This window comes from Cervus elaphus, chromosome 20 (genome assembly GCF_910594005.1).
Source record: "Cervus elaphus chromosome 20, mCerEla1.1, whole genome shotgun sequence".
In the NCBI taxonomy this organism is placed as follows: domain Eukaryota; kingdom Metazoa; phylum Chordata; class Mammalia; order Artiodactyla; family Cervidae; genus Cervus; species Cervus elaphus.
In genome coordinates, this window is record NC_057834.1 from 107,392,644 (window position 1) to 107,410,740 (window position 18,097).

The 18,097-nt window shown below is 44.3% G+C and overlaps 1 protein-coding gene across 11 annotated transcripts in view; it reads right to left on the reverse strand.

The window, feature by feature from the left end:
• FGGY (FGGY carbohydrate kinase domain containing) overlaps positions 1-18,097 on the reverse strand; it is a 487,533-nt gene that overhangs the window by 457,454 nt on the left and 11,982 nt on the right. For 7 of the 11 annotated variants that reach the window (XM_043876060.1, XM_043876059.1, XM_043876053.1 and 4 more), the window contains exons 1-2: positions 10,087-10,219; positions 2,496-2,707 (exon numbers count right to left, since the gene is read on the reverse strand). In XM_043876060.1, the coding sequence (XP_043731995.1) occupies positions 2,496-2,693 (198 nt within the window). In that variant the 5' untranslated portion in view covers positions 2,694-2,707; positions 10,087-10,219. Of the gene's footprint in view, positions 1-2,495; positions 2,708-9,052; positions 9,285-10,086; positions 10,220-18,097 lie in introns of those variants that run through there. The other 4 variants (XM_043876054.1, XM_043876057.1, XM_043876055.1 and 1 more) reach the window with 2 other exon arrangements.

Genomic DNA, 18,097 nt, shown 5'->3' on the forward strand with positions numbered 1-18,097 from the left:
TTTTTGTACTAACCAATAAGGGAAAAGAATCTGAAAAAGAATATATGTGTGTGTGTGTGTGTGTGTGTGTGTATAAAAACTGAATCACTTTGCTGTACATGTGAAACATTACATTGTAAATCAACTATACTTCACTTTCTATTTATTTACTTCAATTTTTAAAAAGAGATCTTTGTGTAGATAACAAGATGTGATTGGTATAAAGTGTTCAGCATGATACCTGGAACAGAGTTAGTGCCCAAGAAATGTTAGTTGCCATCATCATTATTATTATTGCTATCATTACTATTAATTATTATTATTGCTATTATTACTAATAATAGTGGTAACTATTATTACCGTTGCTGCTGCTGTTCTTGTTGTTTTTATTAATTTCACTAGGGGAAAACCATCTCAGGCAATGTGAGCAACTTAGAGAAAAGGAAACAGTACAACAGCTCTCAAGCTCTTGAGCTCCTTAAGTTTTTGAGAACAAGACAGGTCAGGATGTATTTTATGTCACCCTTTGCCCCAGATCATTGCTTCTCAAAATCTTACATAGAAAGAACCCTAATCAGAAAAGGAGTGAGTATTCCCCATGAGGTACCTCCCTTACTGACTTTGACTTTTCAACATTCTATCTTAGAAATTCATTCTTCTCCATAATCTACTCATTTTTGTGATTGTCATCAGTGCAATCGCCATAGGAATCACAGTGCTTACTCATTTCCAGGCACTGTTATGACATTTTGTATGCGTTAACTCATTTAATCCTCACAGCGACCCAAAGCAGAAAGGTACGGTCATCATTCCCATTTTACAGATGACGAAACTCAAGCAAGAAACCAAAAGCAATTTTTTCAAGATGACAAGCTAATAAACGCTGGAACTGGGATGTCAATCCAGGCAGCCCAGCTCTAGAATGTGTGCTGTCTGGTGTGTTCTTCTCTAATATAAACATGCTTCCCTCCTTCAACCTCACACAGCCATGAGCTATGAGCAGATGCGTCATGCTTATCCCACGGCTTCTAACACATGGCCACGTGGCCGTGCCCCATGAGAGAAGGGCCTGAGACCCAATAGTGTTACCCAGGTTTACTCTAGCACAGCCTCAAGAAGGACAAATGCCCAGAGCACTCACATGGCTGAAGGGGCTCAAAACAGATAATGTGGTGGCTGCCACTGCAAGATGATTAAAAATCCAACATTAAACCAAGCTGTACTTAGAGCAGACCTGTTTTAAAGTAGCTTTTCATCAGGGGATTATATTTTCTTCTTGACAATTTCCTTAATGGCAAGAAAGGCTCTATGTTGGAAGGACAAAGGAGACCCAAGGGCAAAGAGTAGAGGATTCTCACCAAGGCAGGGGGTGGGAGGGGGAGGGGGGGAAGAAAATTAAACAGGCAGAAGCGAAGACGTGCCTCCCTTTTATTCCTATATCATGCTCCAGCGCTGCCCACCCCCAGCCTCCTCTCCCTGCCTTCTTCTCTGGGGGCACTAACAGCAGCCCAGAGCTCATGAAAGTTTAAACAGACTGATCAATACGGACAGAATGGTGAATTGTCCATCTGCAAATTACCAAACCCATCATGAATATTTAAGGAACTAAACTAGGAACAGGGAGAAGACAGAACCCAGGTCTTTATTTTTCCCTCTGGAAAAAAAAAAAAAAAGACAAAAACATCTCTGTCGTTCCTGATTACTAGGATATAAAACCAGTCAAGTGAAACTAAGAGGGAACAATTCTCACCCAGCGTCACTTTTTTCCAAGTCAGCAAGCTGACTGCAAACAAAGGCCACTCAAGAAAAATGCCTACCTGCTCCAACTCAGAGATGCACTGGTCTTGCCCGACTTCCTTCCTTTCTCAGAGCCCACCTTGCCTTTGCATATGCTGCTCCCCCAAACAAAAGAGGCTCCCCTCACTTGTCTACTTGGAAGGCAGGACAGTCCAGTGACTCAGGGTCAGCACTGCAATCAGACTGCTTAGGTTCCAGCCCTGCCTTTCCTCCTTATTAACTGCATGGGTAAGTTATCTAATCTTTTTGTGCCTCTGTTTCTGCCTCAATGAAATGAGGCAGTGTTAATAGCACTGCCTCTATACAGTCATGGCAAGGATTCCCCTCTATGACGCAGGTTAACCTGTCTTACACAGAACTGGGCACAGCTGAAGGCACAGTAGAGGTGAGCTGTGGTCATCAGTGACATCTTCACATCCAGTCACACCCAACCAGATCCTCTGACTGCAGCTCTGAGTCCTCCACCGTCTACCCTGAGCCCCTCTGGGTTGGGCCCATCCTCAGCTCTAGACAGTCACTTTGTTCCCACACCTCTCATGTCACACCCCTGCTGACTGTTGGTCTCTGCCACAGACCCTGAGCTCCCAAAAGGCAAAGCCAGCGTCTAAAGTTACCCTTACGTTGTCCCTGGCACCAGATGGACACACACGAGACACTCAGCGGAGGGGCGGGGGGAAGGAAGAACATGCAAGGACAGAATGCCAGAGTCAGGGCCATACCTTTGAGACAACGCAGCACGCGGCCCAGATGTCCTCGGACGACTGCTCGTGGTGGTTGAACTGAGGCTCCCACTGATTGATGGGCTGGTCTGCGAAAGCCAAGAGGGTGCCCCTCTGGTCCACAAGGGCTGCTCGGACACTGCCGGTCCCCACGTCCACGCCCACATAGTAGCTCCTGGGTTCATCTCCGCCGGGCATTGCTATCCCTCCACCTGTGGGGTCAAGGACAAAACCACGTGAAGACCAAGCGGGTCTGCAAAGTCGAGCACGGGACATCTTGAAAGTGGAAATGAAGGGGCACAGCTGACGAACTGGATGATTATTCATTAATCCAAGAAAGATGTTCACTGCTGCCGGTGTGCAAGCAGGCACTGAGGGAGGTGGTAGGTGAACAGGCAGGCGTGGCCTCAGACATGGAGGTTCTGTTCTCCGCAGGGAGTCAGATGATGAGCATTACAAGCTTCACCATTATTCAAGCAAAGTCATGATATCGGATGAAAGTGCAATGAGGATAAATAAAGGGTTGTAGAACTAAGAATCTGGAAGCAACAGATATGCATTTTTTCCTCACTGAATTTGAATCAAAAGGACAATGGCCATGGTGCTAAAAAGGAACTCACCTACCCGATCAGCCATTCATTCAACTATCATGTGCCAATAAGCACTTTAAACAGTACATGAGTGAGTGAGTGAAGTCATGTCTTTGTGACCCCGTGGACTATAGTCTACCAGGCTCCTCCATCCATGGGATTTCCCAGGCAAGAGTACTGGAGTGGGTTGCCATTTCCTTCTCCAGGGGATCTTCCCAACCCAGGGATTGAACCTGGGTCTCCCGCATTGTAGGCAGATGCTTTACCGTCTGAACCACCAAGGCAGTCATAGAGGCCCTCTACTCACTGTGACACTACAAGGTGAGACTATTTTTATTCCAATTTTATTAAGGTATAATTGACATACAGAACTGTTTAACTTCAAGGTACACAGCATAATGATATGGCTTACATACCTTAAGAAATGATTATCACAGTACATCTAGTAAATATCTATCATTTCATACAGATTGATGGAGAAGGCAACGGCAACCCACTCCAGAACTCTTGCCTGGAAAATCCCATGGATGGAGGAGCCTGGTACGCTGCAGTCCATGGGGTCACTGAGTCAGACATGACTGAGCAACTTCACTTTCACTTTTTACTTTCATGCATTGGAGAAGGAAATGGCAACCCACTCCAGTGTTCTTGCCTGGAGAATCCCAGGGACGGCGGAGCCTGGTGGGCTGCCATCTATGGGGTCGCACAGAGTCAGACACGACTGACGCGACTTAGCAGCACCAGCAGCATACAGATTGAAAAGAAAAGAAAAAGAAAAACATTTGTGTCATGAGGTCTCATAGGATCTACTCTCTTAACAACTTTCATATACAAATACAGCAGTGTTAATTACATTTATCACATTGTACATTATATTCCTAGTATTCATTTATCTTATAACTGGAAGTTTGTACCTTTTGGCTGCTTTCATCCAATTCCCCCCTCACCCTGAAGGTGAGTGTCTATTTTATAGGTGATTAAGATGAGACTCCAAGGAATATGTAAATTTTCTCTTAACGCTAGGTCCACACACTTATGAACAGTAAACGCAAGTTGCTAAAATCATGCACATTATAGTGATGGGCAAAAAGGTTTCGGAAATTAAGAGATGAGGCAGCACAACTGAAGAGCAGCCCAAACCCACAATCCCGCATCTGTATGTTCTCTTTTTCTTCTTAACAGCTCACAGCACAGATTTGGAGAAGAGGCAAATATACTGCAGCCGTGTTGTGAAGTGACTGGGACTGGGAAGGAGCCTCGAGGGAGACAGGATCAGGAATTTGTTAGACAATCTGTTTTCTTTACAGACCCCTTGCAAGTTACAAGGAAACCTGACCAGCAAACACTCAAGGAATTCCTTGGCCTTCACTGCCGCTCTGGGTCCCTTTGCTCAGATCAGCCCCCACGATGCAGACATCTCACAGAGAACTTCATTTTCCAGACTGGCGTTTTAAATAAGAACAAGCCCCCAGGACATTTATGCTGGAGAACATGCTACAGCCCCCGAGGTGAGCTCAGGGTGGCCTCAGTGCCCAGGGTCTAATTTCAACCACAGCAGCGTTCTGTACCCTTTCACTTCAAAGAGGTAATGTTTCCTCGGCAAGGTCGTACTTGGGGATTCTAAAATGAAGTCAGCCAGCAGATGTTCCGTTAAGGTTTCCTGTTAAAAATGGCTTTGTTAAACATGATGGCTTCTGTCTAGCTCATAGTGATCCCCCAACGGCACGTGGTCCCTATGGTTCACGGGCAGCTGGAGAGGCGAAGGTAGAAGCTGGAGTAGGAACAAGTGCTACCCTCCTCTGAGCTTCCGAGACCAACTCCCAGGCTCCAGCCTAACTGCTTTCTCATCTCCTCACCCACATGATCAGTGGCACCAGTTTTCAAACCATGCATTCCTTCAAACATCCAACAGGGATATTTTTTCTTCAAGCCATGACTCGAAGGAAACTGAAATAGATCAAAGCACAGCAGCGCTGTGTCAAGCAAAGATCATCCTTGCCTGGCCCTCGACCCTCCCCCAACAGTGGCTCTGCTGAGTTCTTCCTAAGGATTGAAAACCATTGGCTGAGGCCCTCAGCACAGCATCCCAGGCCCTCCAGGAACTGCTCTCTGCCTCCTATCCAGCTACATCTACTACAGTCCTGCTCTTTCTCACATCAGGCTTCAGACACATTGAACCCTCACAGGTTCCCAGGTGCACCGTACCACTACAGGACTGTCTCCACTTCATACTTCTCTTTCCTTCCACCGTCCTTTCTCTCTTGTGTGCCTCAGTTCAGTTCAGTTCCTCAGTCATGTCCAACTCTTTGAGACTCCATGGACTGTAGCACGCCAGGCCTCCCTGTCCATCACCAACTCACGGAGTTTACTCAAACTCATGTCGATGGAGTCAGTGATGCCATCCAACCATCTCATCTTCTGTCGTCCCCTTCTCCTCCTGCCCTCAATATTTCCCATAATCAGGGTCTTTTCCAATGAGTCAATTCTTTGCATCAGGTGGCCAAAGTACTGGAGTTTCAGCTTCAGCATCAGTCCTTCCAATGAATATTCAGGACTGATTTCCTCTAGGATGGACTGGTTGGATCCCCTTGCAGTCCAAGGGACTCTCAAGAGTATTCTCCAACACCACAGTTCAAAAGCATCCATTCTTTGGCACTCAGCTTTCTTTATAGTCCAACTCTCACATCCATATATGACTACCAGAAAAACCATAGCTTTGACTAGAAGGACCATTGTTGGCAAAGTAATGTCTCTGCTTTTTAATATGCTGTATACTGACTTTAATGCTAAGATCTTGCTCAACCAACACTTTTTTTTTTTTTTTAAATATGTTTGGCTGCTCTGGGTCTTAGCTGTGGCACATAGGATCTTTGCTGCCGTGTGCGGGATCTTGACTGAGGCACGTGGGATATAGTTTCCAGATCAGGGATCGGACATGGGCTCCTTCCCCTGGAAGTACAGAGTTTTAATCACTGCACCACCAGAGAATCCCAGCCATTACTTCTTGCCTCTCTCCATGCCCCAGTGCCACCAGAGTACTGTGTCCCTTCTTTCTTTTAAACTTTTTAAAAATCACTCTGACCAAATTTTTCCTTCTGTGTTCACCTCCCTCACTGGCCTGAACCTGAAGAAAGGAACTGATTGATTTCTATACTCTCAGCTCCTACAGTGCCTGTATTCCCAGACCAGTACACTGTCTGGTACATAATAGTTCTCACTAAGTGCTTATGGAATGAACACCTAAATCAGTGAATCAACAAAAAAAAATAAGGATGAACAGGTTCATGCTTTAATACTTCAGATTCCTAGGTTTGTATTCATCTGCACAAGTGTTTTGCCTTGGTTCTCATATCTGTATGCTTCATTCATTCAATTAATAAATATTTACTGGACGCTTACAACCACATTTTATTAATTCTGAGATACTCATTTCTTTTCACATTTAGCTTCTCTGAAATCAGTGACTCTTAAAAACCAATGGCATCTTATAAGTAATCAGGAACATCTTTCTTAGTGATGGATGAAATGATGAGGCATGTTGTAATCAGTGACTGATATTAGAAGAAATGCAGATTGTGCCAGGCACCGGACACCCTGCTAGAAACTGAGGATACATTGAAGGCAAAATAGGGCAGAGCCGTGGCCATTATCTTCCCAGATTTCTTTATCTGCAGAGGAGGAAGCCTGACCAGGCCAGCCACCCCACCGCCCCCAAATGACCATGCGCCTCCACTTGCTGAACTCAGGACTCCCTCTCTTGGTGTCCCGCTGTCACCACCTAGAAGGACCCAAGGATGCTGCTCTCCAACACTGATCCTGGCAAGTCAACAACTCTGTCCTTGACTAGAGCTCTTCAAAAGTATTCTAAACACTGCAGGGAGAAACAAGGGGAAAAAATAGGAAATGAAGAGTCTCTGCAAACATTCTGGCTTACACAGACCTGGCCAGCCACCCAAGCTTCTCTCTACTCCTACCAAAGCCACTGACAAAAGAGGCCCCCAGGGGTCTGGCCCAGCTCCTCAGGCCTGGTTCCCTCACTTGTGACTGTCCTCTTCTGCATGGAATATCTCATCTCACCACCCACTACCCAGACATCCTGATTTATTCCCACTGAAATCCAAAGAGGCAGATTTCCACTCTGTAGCTGACTCAGGGCTTACCCTGGCTCTGGGTTTGGGACCTATTTCTTGGCTAAAGAGGAAAGAGCCCATCCTTCCGGAGAACCCTCCCCCACCACTCTGACTTGTATGGAGAGTGGAGCTTTGCCATTAGAGAGTTAACTCCAGGGCTGCCTGGACCACAGTGGCACCCCCAGTGCCAGCCCAGTGTCTGGCACATAGCACAAACTCATCAAGTCCCTGAGACTCAGAGCAAACTCTTAAAACCTACCTTTAGGGAAATAATAAAAGGTAAAACTTTACTGTGTATCTGATGCTTTACTGAGCAGCTTGCTTACATTTTTAAATCCACTTTTTGTCCTGGTATCAACCCTTGAAGAGAATTACTAGGACTGTTCCCATTTTACTGATGAGGAAAAACAAGTCCTAGACTAGTCAAGTAACTTGCTCCCGTATGTCATATAAATAGCAAGTGACAGAGGTGAGAGCCGTCTCATCCGTCTGGCTGCCAAATCCCTAACCGTTCTCAGAATGCCATGCTAACAGGTTCATGCATGCTAAGCTGCTTCAGTCATGTCTGACTCTTTGCGACCCCATGGACTGCAGCCCATCAGGCTCCCCTGTCCATATGGACTCTCCAGGCAAGAATACTAGAGTGGGTTGCCATGCCCTCCTCCAGATCTTCCCAACTCCGGGATCAAACCCACCTCTCTTATGTCTCCTGCATTGGCAGGCGGGTTCTTTACCACTAGTACCACCTAGCAAGCCCCATGCTGCACGATACCCTCCACTTAGTTAATGTATGTTTGCCAAGGCCTCTGCCTACTCTGTACGTTGCTGTTGTTTAGGTGCTAAGTTGTATCCGACTCTTTTGTGACCCTGTGAAATGCAGCCCACCAGGCTCCTCTGTTCATGACAAGAATGCTGGAGTGGATTTCCTTCTTCAGGGGATCTTCCTGACTTAGGGCTCAAAGCCGTGTGCCTACTCTGTCTACAACTGGCTTACTCAGAACTCAGGCTGCCCACCTTTAGAGACTGTCCCTTCCCCAATACCAGGTGGCCTCTCTCTGATAAAACTATCCATTTCTAGACTGTATGACTGAGACATCAGTCCAAAAGAGAGTCAAACCCACAGGAACAAGGGCATCATACCTTCTCTGCATTGTTCACACACACACCCCAGTTCATGTTTTTGTAAGAAATAGATCCTAATTAAATATTTCAGGTTCACTACGTTTCCTATTACTATAGTTTTAAGTGATCTCTTTATGATTGTTTCCACACCTGGATCTTGAAAAGTTCAAGCTCTAGGGCAGCTTCCCTGAAACTTGACCCTGTGAGTTATAAAAACTCTGCCAGAGGATTTTCTGCACTCAGATTCCTCGTCTCCCCTCTGTGCCCTTTGTTCCTGGGTCATAAGTACTCTCTGATGTGTCCTAGATTCCAAACTATATTCCAGTTTCTCTTGGCCTCAGAGAATAAAGTAACTGCAAAATGGAAAACATTATTCCCTTTTAAAATTTGTTCTTTAAAAAAAAAAAAAAAGGATTAGGATCCTCCCGCATGCTTGGCACTTTCACACATTTGTTCATCTCTTCCAACTGAAACGCATTCAAGCTGGGAAACTTACCACCATTTTATACCTTGTTGGGAAAGGAAAATTTGCCCCAGGTCACACAAAGAGTAAACAGCAGCAGCATCTGCATTTGAACCCTGGCCTCTTAAGGCAACTTTAGGGCTCTTTCCAGACGCCAACCTAAAAGTGAAAACCAAATCCTTCAACAACAGTATCAACAACAAAAGCAGCAACAACTGGCATTTGTTAAGCTCTGCTCTGCAAATCACCCACCTGATTTTGTGATTTCACTTGTAACAATCCCGTGAGGTTGCCACTACGAGTTCATTTTCCAGTTAAGGAGACTGAGGTTCTCAGCAATAAAGCAATTTCAGATCACAGAGCACACCCCCAGAGGAGCTGGTTTTGTCCAGGTCACAATGGTGTGGCTTTAAAGCCCAAGAGATGAATGCTGAGAGTCAGAAAGTTGATCCCACTTCATTCATTTGAAGCAGAGATAAATTCTCTAAAAAGAAAAACAACTAATAAGGAATATGGGGTATCCGACTCTTTGCGACCTCATGGACTGTAGCCCACCAGGCTGCTTTGTCCATGGGGATAATCCAGGCAAGAATACTGAAGTGGGTTGCCATGCCCTCCTCCAGGGGATGTTCCCAACCCAGGTATCGAACCCAGGTCTTCTGCATTGCAGGCAAATTCTTTACCATCTGAGCCACCAGGGAAGCCCATAAAAAAAGAAACACAACTAATAGGGAATATGGGGTGGCTGGTCAGACAAGAGAATTAAGAGCACAGGCTGTGGAGGCCAAGAGAAAGAAAAGCTACAGGGAGAAATTCAAGCTGGCTGCACACATGTCCCAGGCCTTACCTAACTCGTCAGTCTACAAGAGGCTCCAAAGGGCAGAACAGCTTCCCAGCCAATTGCCAGCACGGACTGAACTGGTTTTTAGCCTCTGTTCATGATCAAAAGACTGCTCTTATGATAAATATTTATATGGTGCGTTAAATAATAGCCTGTACAAATATTATTAGAAATGTGCCACAGGAAACCACAGGCTTCACAGCTGATTCCTCAACAAACGTGAAAGCTGCTCAAAGGCAGTGTGAGAAAAGGAGACAGAGACAGGGACATGGGAGGCTGTTCTCTGCATTACTGTCCCAAAAATTCTCAAAAGGGGTCATGCTACACATAACCGTGCTGAAAACCACTCTGTGGGACTGTTCTCTTATATTCGCTTCCTTCTTTCCCCCGAAAGAGCAGAACACTGTTCCCTAAGCCTGCAACCCTCCAGAGCGGATAAGCTTACCTGCAGTCCTACTTCTTAGCGGGCCACTCCTTCAGGATAAATTTGAGGACAGTGTCTACAGATCTAGCGTCCCAGGGACCTGGGAGTGAGCTCAATATCCTCTCTTGACTTTGATCTTTGGTCTTGGCTGTGAGTTCAGGTACACGAGTCACACACAATTTTTTTTTTGTTTTTAGTTATAATACAATCAGGGATTGGGAGATTTGGGGAAAAAAAGATAAGCAATGAGTACGCTGCTCCACTTTAGTCTCCTTAACAGAAAGAATTAAATACCACTTTAAGCAATTCTCCCATGCTCTAAAATGGAAAGAAAATTTGGCATGGGAAGGAAAGAGCTAACCTGGCAATAATACCTGGTTCTCCATCGGCTTTATCAAAAATATACATGGGAGAACAAGTACAGCTTCTTGACAGGTACTTCTTCTATTAAAGTGAAAGGTTGTCTCCTGCAGTTCTAATCACGCTGTATTCTTTGAACGATTAACTAAGATTGTATAATCAGAGTGCCCAGCACAGTGCCTGGTATTAATATATGGTTTATGCTCAGTAACAGCTTCCCTAGTGGCTCAGATGGTAAAGAATCTGCTACAATACGGGAGACCCAGCTTCGATCTCCGGGTTGGGAAGATCCCCTGGAGAAGGGAATGGCCACCCACTCCAGTATTCTTGCCTGGAGAATTCCATGGACAGAGGAGCTTGGCAGGCTACAGTCATAGGGTCACAAAGAGTCAGACACGACTGAGCAGCTAACACACACACACTCTCTCAGTAAACAGCAGCAATTATTAGCACTATTAAGACACGCCAACCTTCTCTCTCATGACCAAATCACCCCTGAAAACCTGCAATCCTTTAATATGCATGATCTACACCTAGGTATTCACACCATGTCTAACAGCTCAAATTCCAGGAAACAAATGTTAAGTGCTTTCTCTGGGTCAGGACACTAGGAATAGGAAGCTGAAAAATACATCATTTCTGATTTTAAAGAGTTGACAATTTAGTGTAAGAATATTATTTTTGGAAGTCAAACAGTGATGCCTCAAGTTGTGCCTAGTTTATGCACTTGAAACGCAACTAACGCGCCTGCTAATATTGCACGTGGCAGTAAGGGGGCTCCATTTGCCAGTGGAATCTCAGCTACACTCTTGAAACCAAGTGTCTTGTTCCAGCTCCACCTTCCTTGGCAGAATACGGAGATGCAAGCTGATAAAAGAAGTACCAGTTTACTGTTTTCATCACTCTTTCAAGCACAAGATCAGAAGCCCAGTATTTTTCAAGACGTTGAGGATTTTCATGCTTTGGACTGAGCCCATCTTTTAAAGACAAATCTGAGGTGACTGGACGAGGGGTGTGGAATTAAATCAAACAGAAGAAATGCTGACTGTCGTCTTAGATTCAAAGTTGGATTCCAACAGGTAGAAAAGGCAACCTTAACAAAGCCTCGTGCGTGCCTCACAATGTGATGACCACAGGGATCAACACTGAGGCGGTCCTGGGCAGTGGCCAAAACCCACCACCCTCCAAAAGCCACACAGGCAACGCTCAACAGCTGACACAGAGAAAATACAAAACCCAGCCATGCTGAGGCCAAATGCATGGTATAGGTCCTAACGAAATCATGGGTGGAAAATCTGACGTGTCAAATGATATCTCCAAACTCCCAAAACAAACATCGCCCAAGAGCAAATTAAACTCTGGATCTCCCATGTCCTCTTCTATAAAACCTCGCTTACACTCCCTTCTTTTCAATCCTTGTGATCCAATAAAGCAGCTCCTTACTTGTTAAAATGCCTTTCAAGCCCTTTAAAATGCCCTACCAAGCTATTCTCTCTGCAGAGAAGCAGAGAGGGGGAACCCACATTTATGACACCCACCCTTTCCCAACTTATGGAGGAAGACACTGAAATGCCGAGAGGAACAAAATCCAGGGGATGGTCACAAAGCTGGAAGATGAAGGAGGCTGTATTCAGATTGAGGTTTGTCTAGGCCAGAACAGGACTCTTATCCATCCCTGAAATGACTTGACTTTTCCCACCTCCCAACCAAGTTGCTTTCATCCTTAGCATACACAAACCACAATTCCAAGTCAGTTCATCCTGTGAGAACTTCTCAGACACTCAACCATCAGAAACGCCCCTCCATGCTCTGATTAATGACAACCCTATGTCACTATACAGGCTACTATGAGAAGCATAAGATATTGAGAATGTTCTGCCCTCTACTTCCTACTGCCTAGAGGGAAGCATGTTGTGTGTCCTGCAGTAATATGGGAATTCCTGGGCTATGAGGGAGAAGGAAATTATTAATGTATAAAATAGTCTAATACATTCTAAAATAAAAAGCCTCTAAAAATGCTTATTTAACTTATATGCAGAATACATCATGAGAAACGGTGGGCTGGAAGAAGCACAAGCTGGAATCAAGATTGCTGGGAGAAATATCAATAACCTCAGATATGCAGATGACACCACCCTTATGGCAGAAAGTGAAGAGGAACTAAAAAGCCTCTTGATGAAAGTGAAAGAGGAGAGTGAGAAAGTTGGCTTAAAGCTCAACATTCAGAAAACTAAGATCATGCATCTGGTGCCAACACTTCATGGCAAATAGATGGGAAGACAGTGGAAACAGTGTCAGACTTTATTTTGGGGGGCTCCAAAATCACTGCAGATGGTGACTGCAGCCATGAAATTAAAAGACGCTTGCTCCTTGGAAGGAAAGTTATGACCAACCTAGATAGCATATTAAAAAGCAGAGACATTACTTTGCCAGCAAAGGTCCACCTAGTCAAGACTATGGTTTTTCCAGTGGTCATGTATGGATGTGAGAGTTGGACTGTGAAGAAAGCTGAGAGCCGAAAAATTGATGCTTTTGAACTGTGGTGTTGGAGAAGACTCTTGAGAGTCCCTTGGACTGCAGGGAGATCAAACCAGTCCATCCTGAAGGAGATAGGTCCTGGGTGTTCATTGGAAGGACTGATGCTGAAGCTGAAACTCCAATACTTTGGCCACCTGATGCGAAGAGTTGACTCGTTGGAAAAGACCCTGATGCTGGGAGGGATTGTGGGCAGGAGGAGAAGGGGACGACAGAGGATGAGATGGCTGGATGGCATCACCGACTCGATGGGCATGAGTTTGAGTGAACTCCGGGGGTTTGTGATGGACAGGGAGGCCTGGCGTGCTGCGATTCATGAGGTCACAAAGAGTCAGCCACGACTGAGTGACTGAACTAACTAACTAAAAACTCTCCATCCCTGGAGAGTTCTAGAAGCACTGTCAGCAAGCCTCTCTTCTGTATGAAGCACTGCACCCCTTCCCAGGGCATTCGTCCTCCTTGACCTGCAGCCCACTTCCACACACAGGCATGGAGGAGAGAAGTATTGGGTACAGCAACAAAATCCAATCCCTGCAACATCTTGCAAAACTCTGCCCTCAAAGACAATGCCCAGCCTGAGGATGGCTGAGGTCTCTGGCCTACTCTTTCGGCTTTTTGTTTCCTTTTTAAAGAAATTCTATTAATTTTTTTCCATTATTTTACTAATATAAACATTTTATATTATTATTAATATATAGTATACACATTATATATTATTATATAGTATATATATTATATATTATTAATATATAGTATTTTATTTTTACTTACTGCTAACAATTACTGACCATTTTTTAATTGAAGGATAACTGCTTTACAATGTTGTATTCGTTTTTGCTGTACAACAGCATGAAGCATCTAGAAGTATACATGTTGCCCCCTCCCTCTTGGGCCACCCTACCACCACCCCCCACATCCTATTTATGAAGAAGGGCTAGGTGGCCTCAAGGCCCCACATGAAAGGCCTAAAGAATGAGTTATTAGAAGATTACTGAACAGTGTGCCTTTCCAGAAACAAGCCCTGTTAAAATTAGCATGATCTGCAGTGTAAGCTTCAACACCAGCAATGCTGCTTCTGCCCAAAGTGAAGGCCAAGTTCTTTATCTGGCCCACAAGGAACTCAAAGCTCCTGCTCCTGCCTGAACCACTAACCCCACCTCCCAACCTCATCTCTGATCATAACCCATAATGTGCCAACCTTACAACATAACTAGCAATCCCTCAAATGAAGGTTTGCTGCCTTTGTTCATGTGATGCAAAAAATACAAACTTGTAGTTCATAGAAAAAGGTAGTCAATCCATATACTGACCCTTTAACCTCACAAAAAAATGGAGGGAAATGCAAACCAAAACAACACTGAGATACAATTTTACACCTTAAAAAAATGGGCAGAAAATGAAAACGCTGATAATATCCATTTTGGGCAAGAGCTTGGGCACACAAGCAGTTTCAGATACTTTCAGCAAGAGAATAATTGGTTCATCCTCCTTTAGGACAATTTGGCAATATCTATCTGTTTTTCAAATCTAACCCTTTACCCAAGAGTTGTAACTTCTAAGAATTTACCTTCTAAGAACTGAAGATTGGCTCATCTAAAAGATATATACAAAAATGCACATTTCAGCTTTTTTTTTTTTTTTTAAAGGCAAGGGCATACTCACAAAAACCCTGGAAACAAATTCAATATTCATTACAGTGGCTGCATGCTAAGTCACTTTAGTCTTGTCTGACTCTTTGCAACCTCATGGACTGTAGCCCACCAGGCCCCTCTATCCAAGGGATTCTCCAAGCAAGAATACTGGAGAGGGTTGTCATGCCCTCTTCCAGGGGATCTTCCCAACCCAGGGATCAAATCCACATCTCCTACAGCTCCTGCGCTGCAGCTGGATTCTTTACCGCTGAACCACTAGGGAAGCCCCATTCATTTACAGGGGACTTGCTAAAACTGATACAGAAGCAGTTGTTAAAACCAAGACATAGCTAAAGAAAATTGCTAATTATATGTTATTGAGTAAAAGAGCAAATTCTTAGACACTACAATATGACTGCATTTGTAAGAACTCTGCAAAGAGGAAAGTACATCAGTGGTTCTCAAAATGTGATCTTCAGAGAAGCAGCATCAGCACCACTGTTAGAATTGCAAACTCTCAGGCTCCAGCCCAGATCTACTAATTCAGAAACTCTAGGGAGTATGGTTCACAGCCTGTGCTGATAAAACCCTTCAGACTACCCTGAGTGCTACTAGAGTCTAAGAACCACTAAACTGTATAAGGATCTAACATACAAAACTTCAGGAAGAAGTATGCAAAAGCCTGCTTACTGCAGTGACATCTAGAGAAAGAGGTACAGTGGAAGCATGGAGGGCAATTTTTAACCTCCTCTCTCTGTGCTGTTTGAATTTTCACAATAGGCAGCTACTATTGTAGTAATAAGAAAGATTCTTGTACTGGGTTGAAATCTACTTTATGTGGCTTCCACCCTCTAGTCCACATTTTTATCCCATGGGATCATCCAAACCACCAAATCTCTTTTAAGTGAACTAGTCCTTGGATATGCAGCCCTGTGTGGATCACAATAAACTGTGGAAAATTCTGAAAGAGATGGGAATACCAGATCACCTGACCTGCCTCTTGAGAAACCTGTATGCAGGTCAGGAAGCAACAGTTAGAACTGGACATGGAACAACAGACTGGTTCCAAATAGGAAAGGGAGTATGTCAAGGCTGTGTATTGTCACCCTGCTTATTTAACTTATATGCAGAGTACATCATGAGAAATGCTGGGCTAGATGAAGCACAAACTGGAATCAAGACTGCTGGGAGAAATATCAATAACCTCAGATATGCAGATGACACCACCCTTACGGCAGAAAGTGAAGAACTAAAGAGCCTCTTCATGAAAGTGAAAGAGGAGAGTGAAAAAGTTGGCTTAAAGCTCAACATTAAGAAAAATAAGATCATGGCATCCAGGCCCATCACTTCATGGCAAATAGATGGGGAAACAATGGAAACAGTGACAGATTTCATTTTGTGGGGTTCCAAAATCATTGCAGATGGTGACTGTGGCCATGAAATTAAAAGACGCTTGCTCCTTGGAAGAAAAGCTGTGACTAACCTAGACAGCATATTAAAAAGCAGAGACATTACTTTGCAAACAAAGGTCCATCGAGTCAAAGCTATGGTTTTTCCAGTAGTCATGTATGGATGTGACAGCTGGACCATAAAGCTGAGACCTGAAGAACTGATGCTTTTGAACTGCGGTGTTGGAGAAGACTCCTGACAGTCCTTTGGACTGCAAGGAGATCCAACCAGTTCATCCTAAAGGAAACTAGTCCTGAATATTCATTGGAAGGACTGATGCTGAAGCTGAAACTCCAATCCTTTGGCCACCTGATGCGAAGAACTGACTAATCAATTCTTAGGGGAAACTAAGGTTCTGTGCATTTACGTCACTTGTCCAATGTCACAGAGTCAGTAAAAAACAATAGAGGGACTTCAACCCATACTCCTTCCACTATGTCGCATGATGATTTAAAATAGCCACACTCTAATATCAACTTTGGCCACATAATTCTACAATCCCAGAATCTGATAAACTATACTGAGTTTGGTGTATCTAAATCATGCTTGATTTTATCACCTGTCTTCTCAACTTTTATCCCCTATAGGTGTTCAGTAATTGAGTCCTTTCCAAATCTCTTCATCCCATAGCCACTTTAGCAGAATTCAAGATACTCAGCTCTCAGCCTGGTCTGCAACAGATTTCAGCGTAACTGGCCCAAAATCCACATGGCCCAAGGGACAGGCAACACATACATTTAGGCTGAATGATTTTTACTTTATTTTCCCCACTCTTCCTAAACCCAGTCCCCACACAAATCACTGTATATGCACTTGCTATATAAACTCTGCTTCATCATCCATGTTGATAAGGACCTTCTAAATAATTTAAAACGACAGTTATAGGACTTCCAGGGAAAACCACCTCATCGTTTTTCCTTGTGTCAAACCTACTTCTGCCCGAACACACTGTGCCTTTTCTCTTCTTTCCCATCAAGTGGCACCACCAACCACCCTGACATTGTAGCCAGCAATCTAAAAATCATCACTGATTTCCTGTGCAGGTTATTCTCTGTTTACCCACCTCTTCCACACTCAACACTTTTCTGCCTACCCTGTGTCCTGGGGATTACAGTCTGACCTCTAAGGCTCTCTAACCCTTTTATCTTCCAGCTGGTTTTGCCCATGGAGAGCCATTAGCAGAAACCTTAAAGGAGGAAGGAAAGTAAAGTCAGGGTTCCCTTCCATTGGAGCTGCCTCGAACTTGCTGCATTTCTTTAAGATAACAGATCCTCTCAAGGCAGCTTTCTCCACAGGATTTCTCCTTCTGAGTTCTCCATCCCTTGCCCACTTAAGTAGAAAGGTTTAACAAATACCACTAATATTAGCTCTAGGCATTCATGCTGCCCTCATCTTTCTAAATAGTTCCTATACTTAAAATTATACAAATCTAAGGGTGTCTTTCCTTCTGATTTATTCCTCCACTGTGCCCTTTCAGGCCTCAAGCAGTAAAAGTGCCTGAATAACTCAAATTCCCTTCCTCAGAAACTCTAGTAGTCTCTTTTAAAATTTTCTTCAAAATTTCTAGGTGAAGACCTCCACTTCTAGCCAAGATGGAGTAAAGGGCACCATATTACCCTCCCACCTTAAATAACTAAAATAATGAATACAGGAAACAAAGGTTCTCGGGATACTGGACATCAGGCAACAAAATACAGTGATGTCAGAGAGATGGGGAGAAAAAGAGGTATCCTGAAATGGTTCAACCTGAATTGCCTGGAACCTGGACACAGGAAAGGAAAATCCACACCAAGGCCTGCAGTTTCCGGCCCTGAGCGTGAGCTAGGAGTCTATGCAGAGCAAGGAGGCTATAATTCCTGGGGCAAAGTAGGAGATAGGAAAGTTGCCCCGGAAGGTGTGCTCGTCAAGTATTCAGGACAGTACCAGTCACTGTACACAAGCGAAGAAACAGTCTGAGCCAGAAGCACTCAAAAGGATTACAGCGAACAATCAGCGGACTTCACACAGGGCCATGAATAGTGGCTATTCACACCAGCCAGTGAGGAAAACCTCGTAAT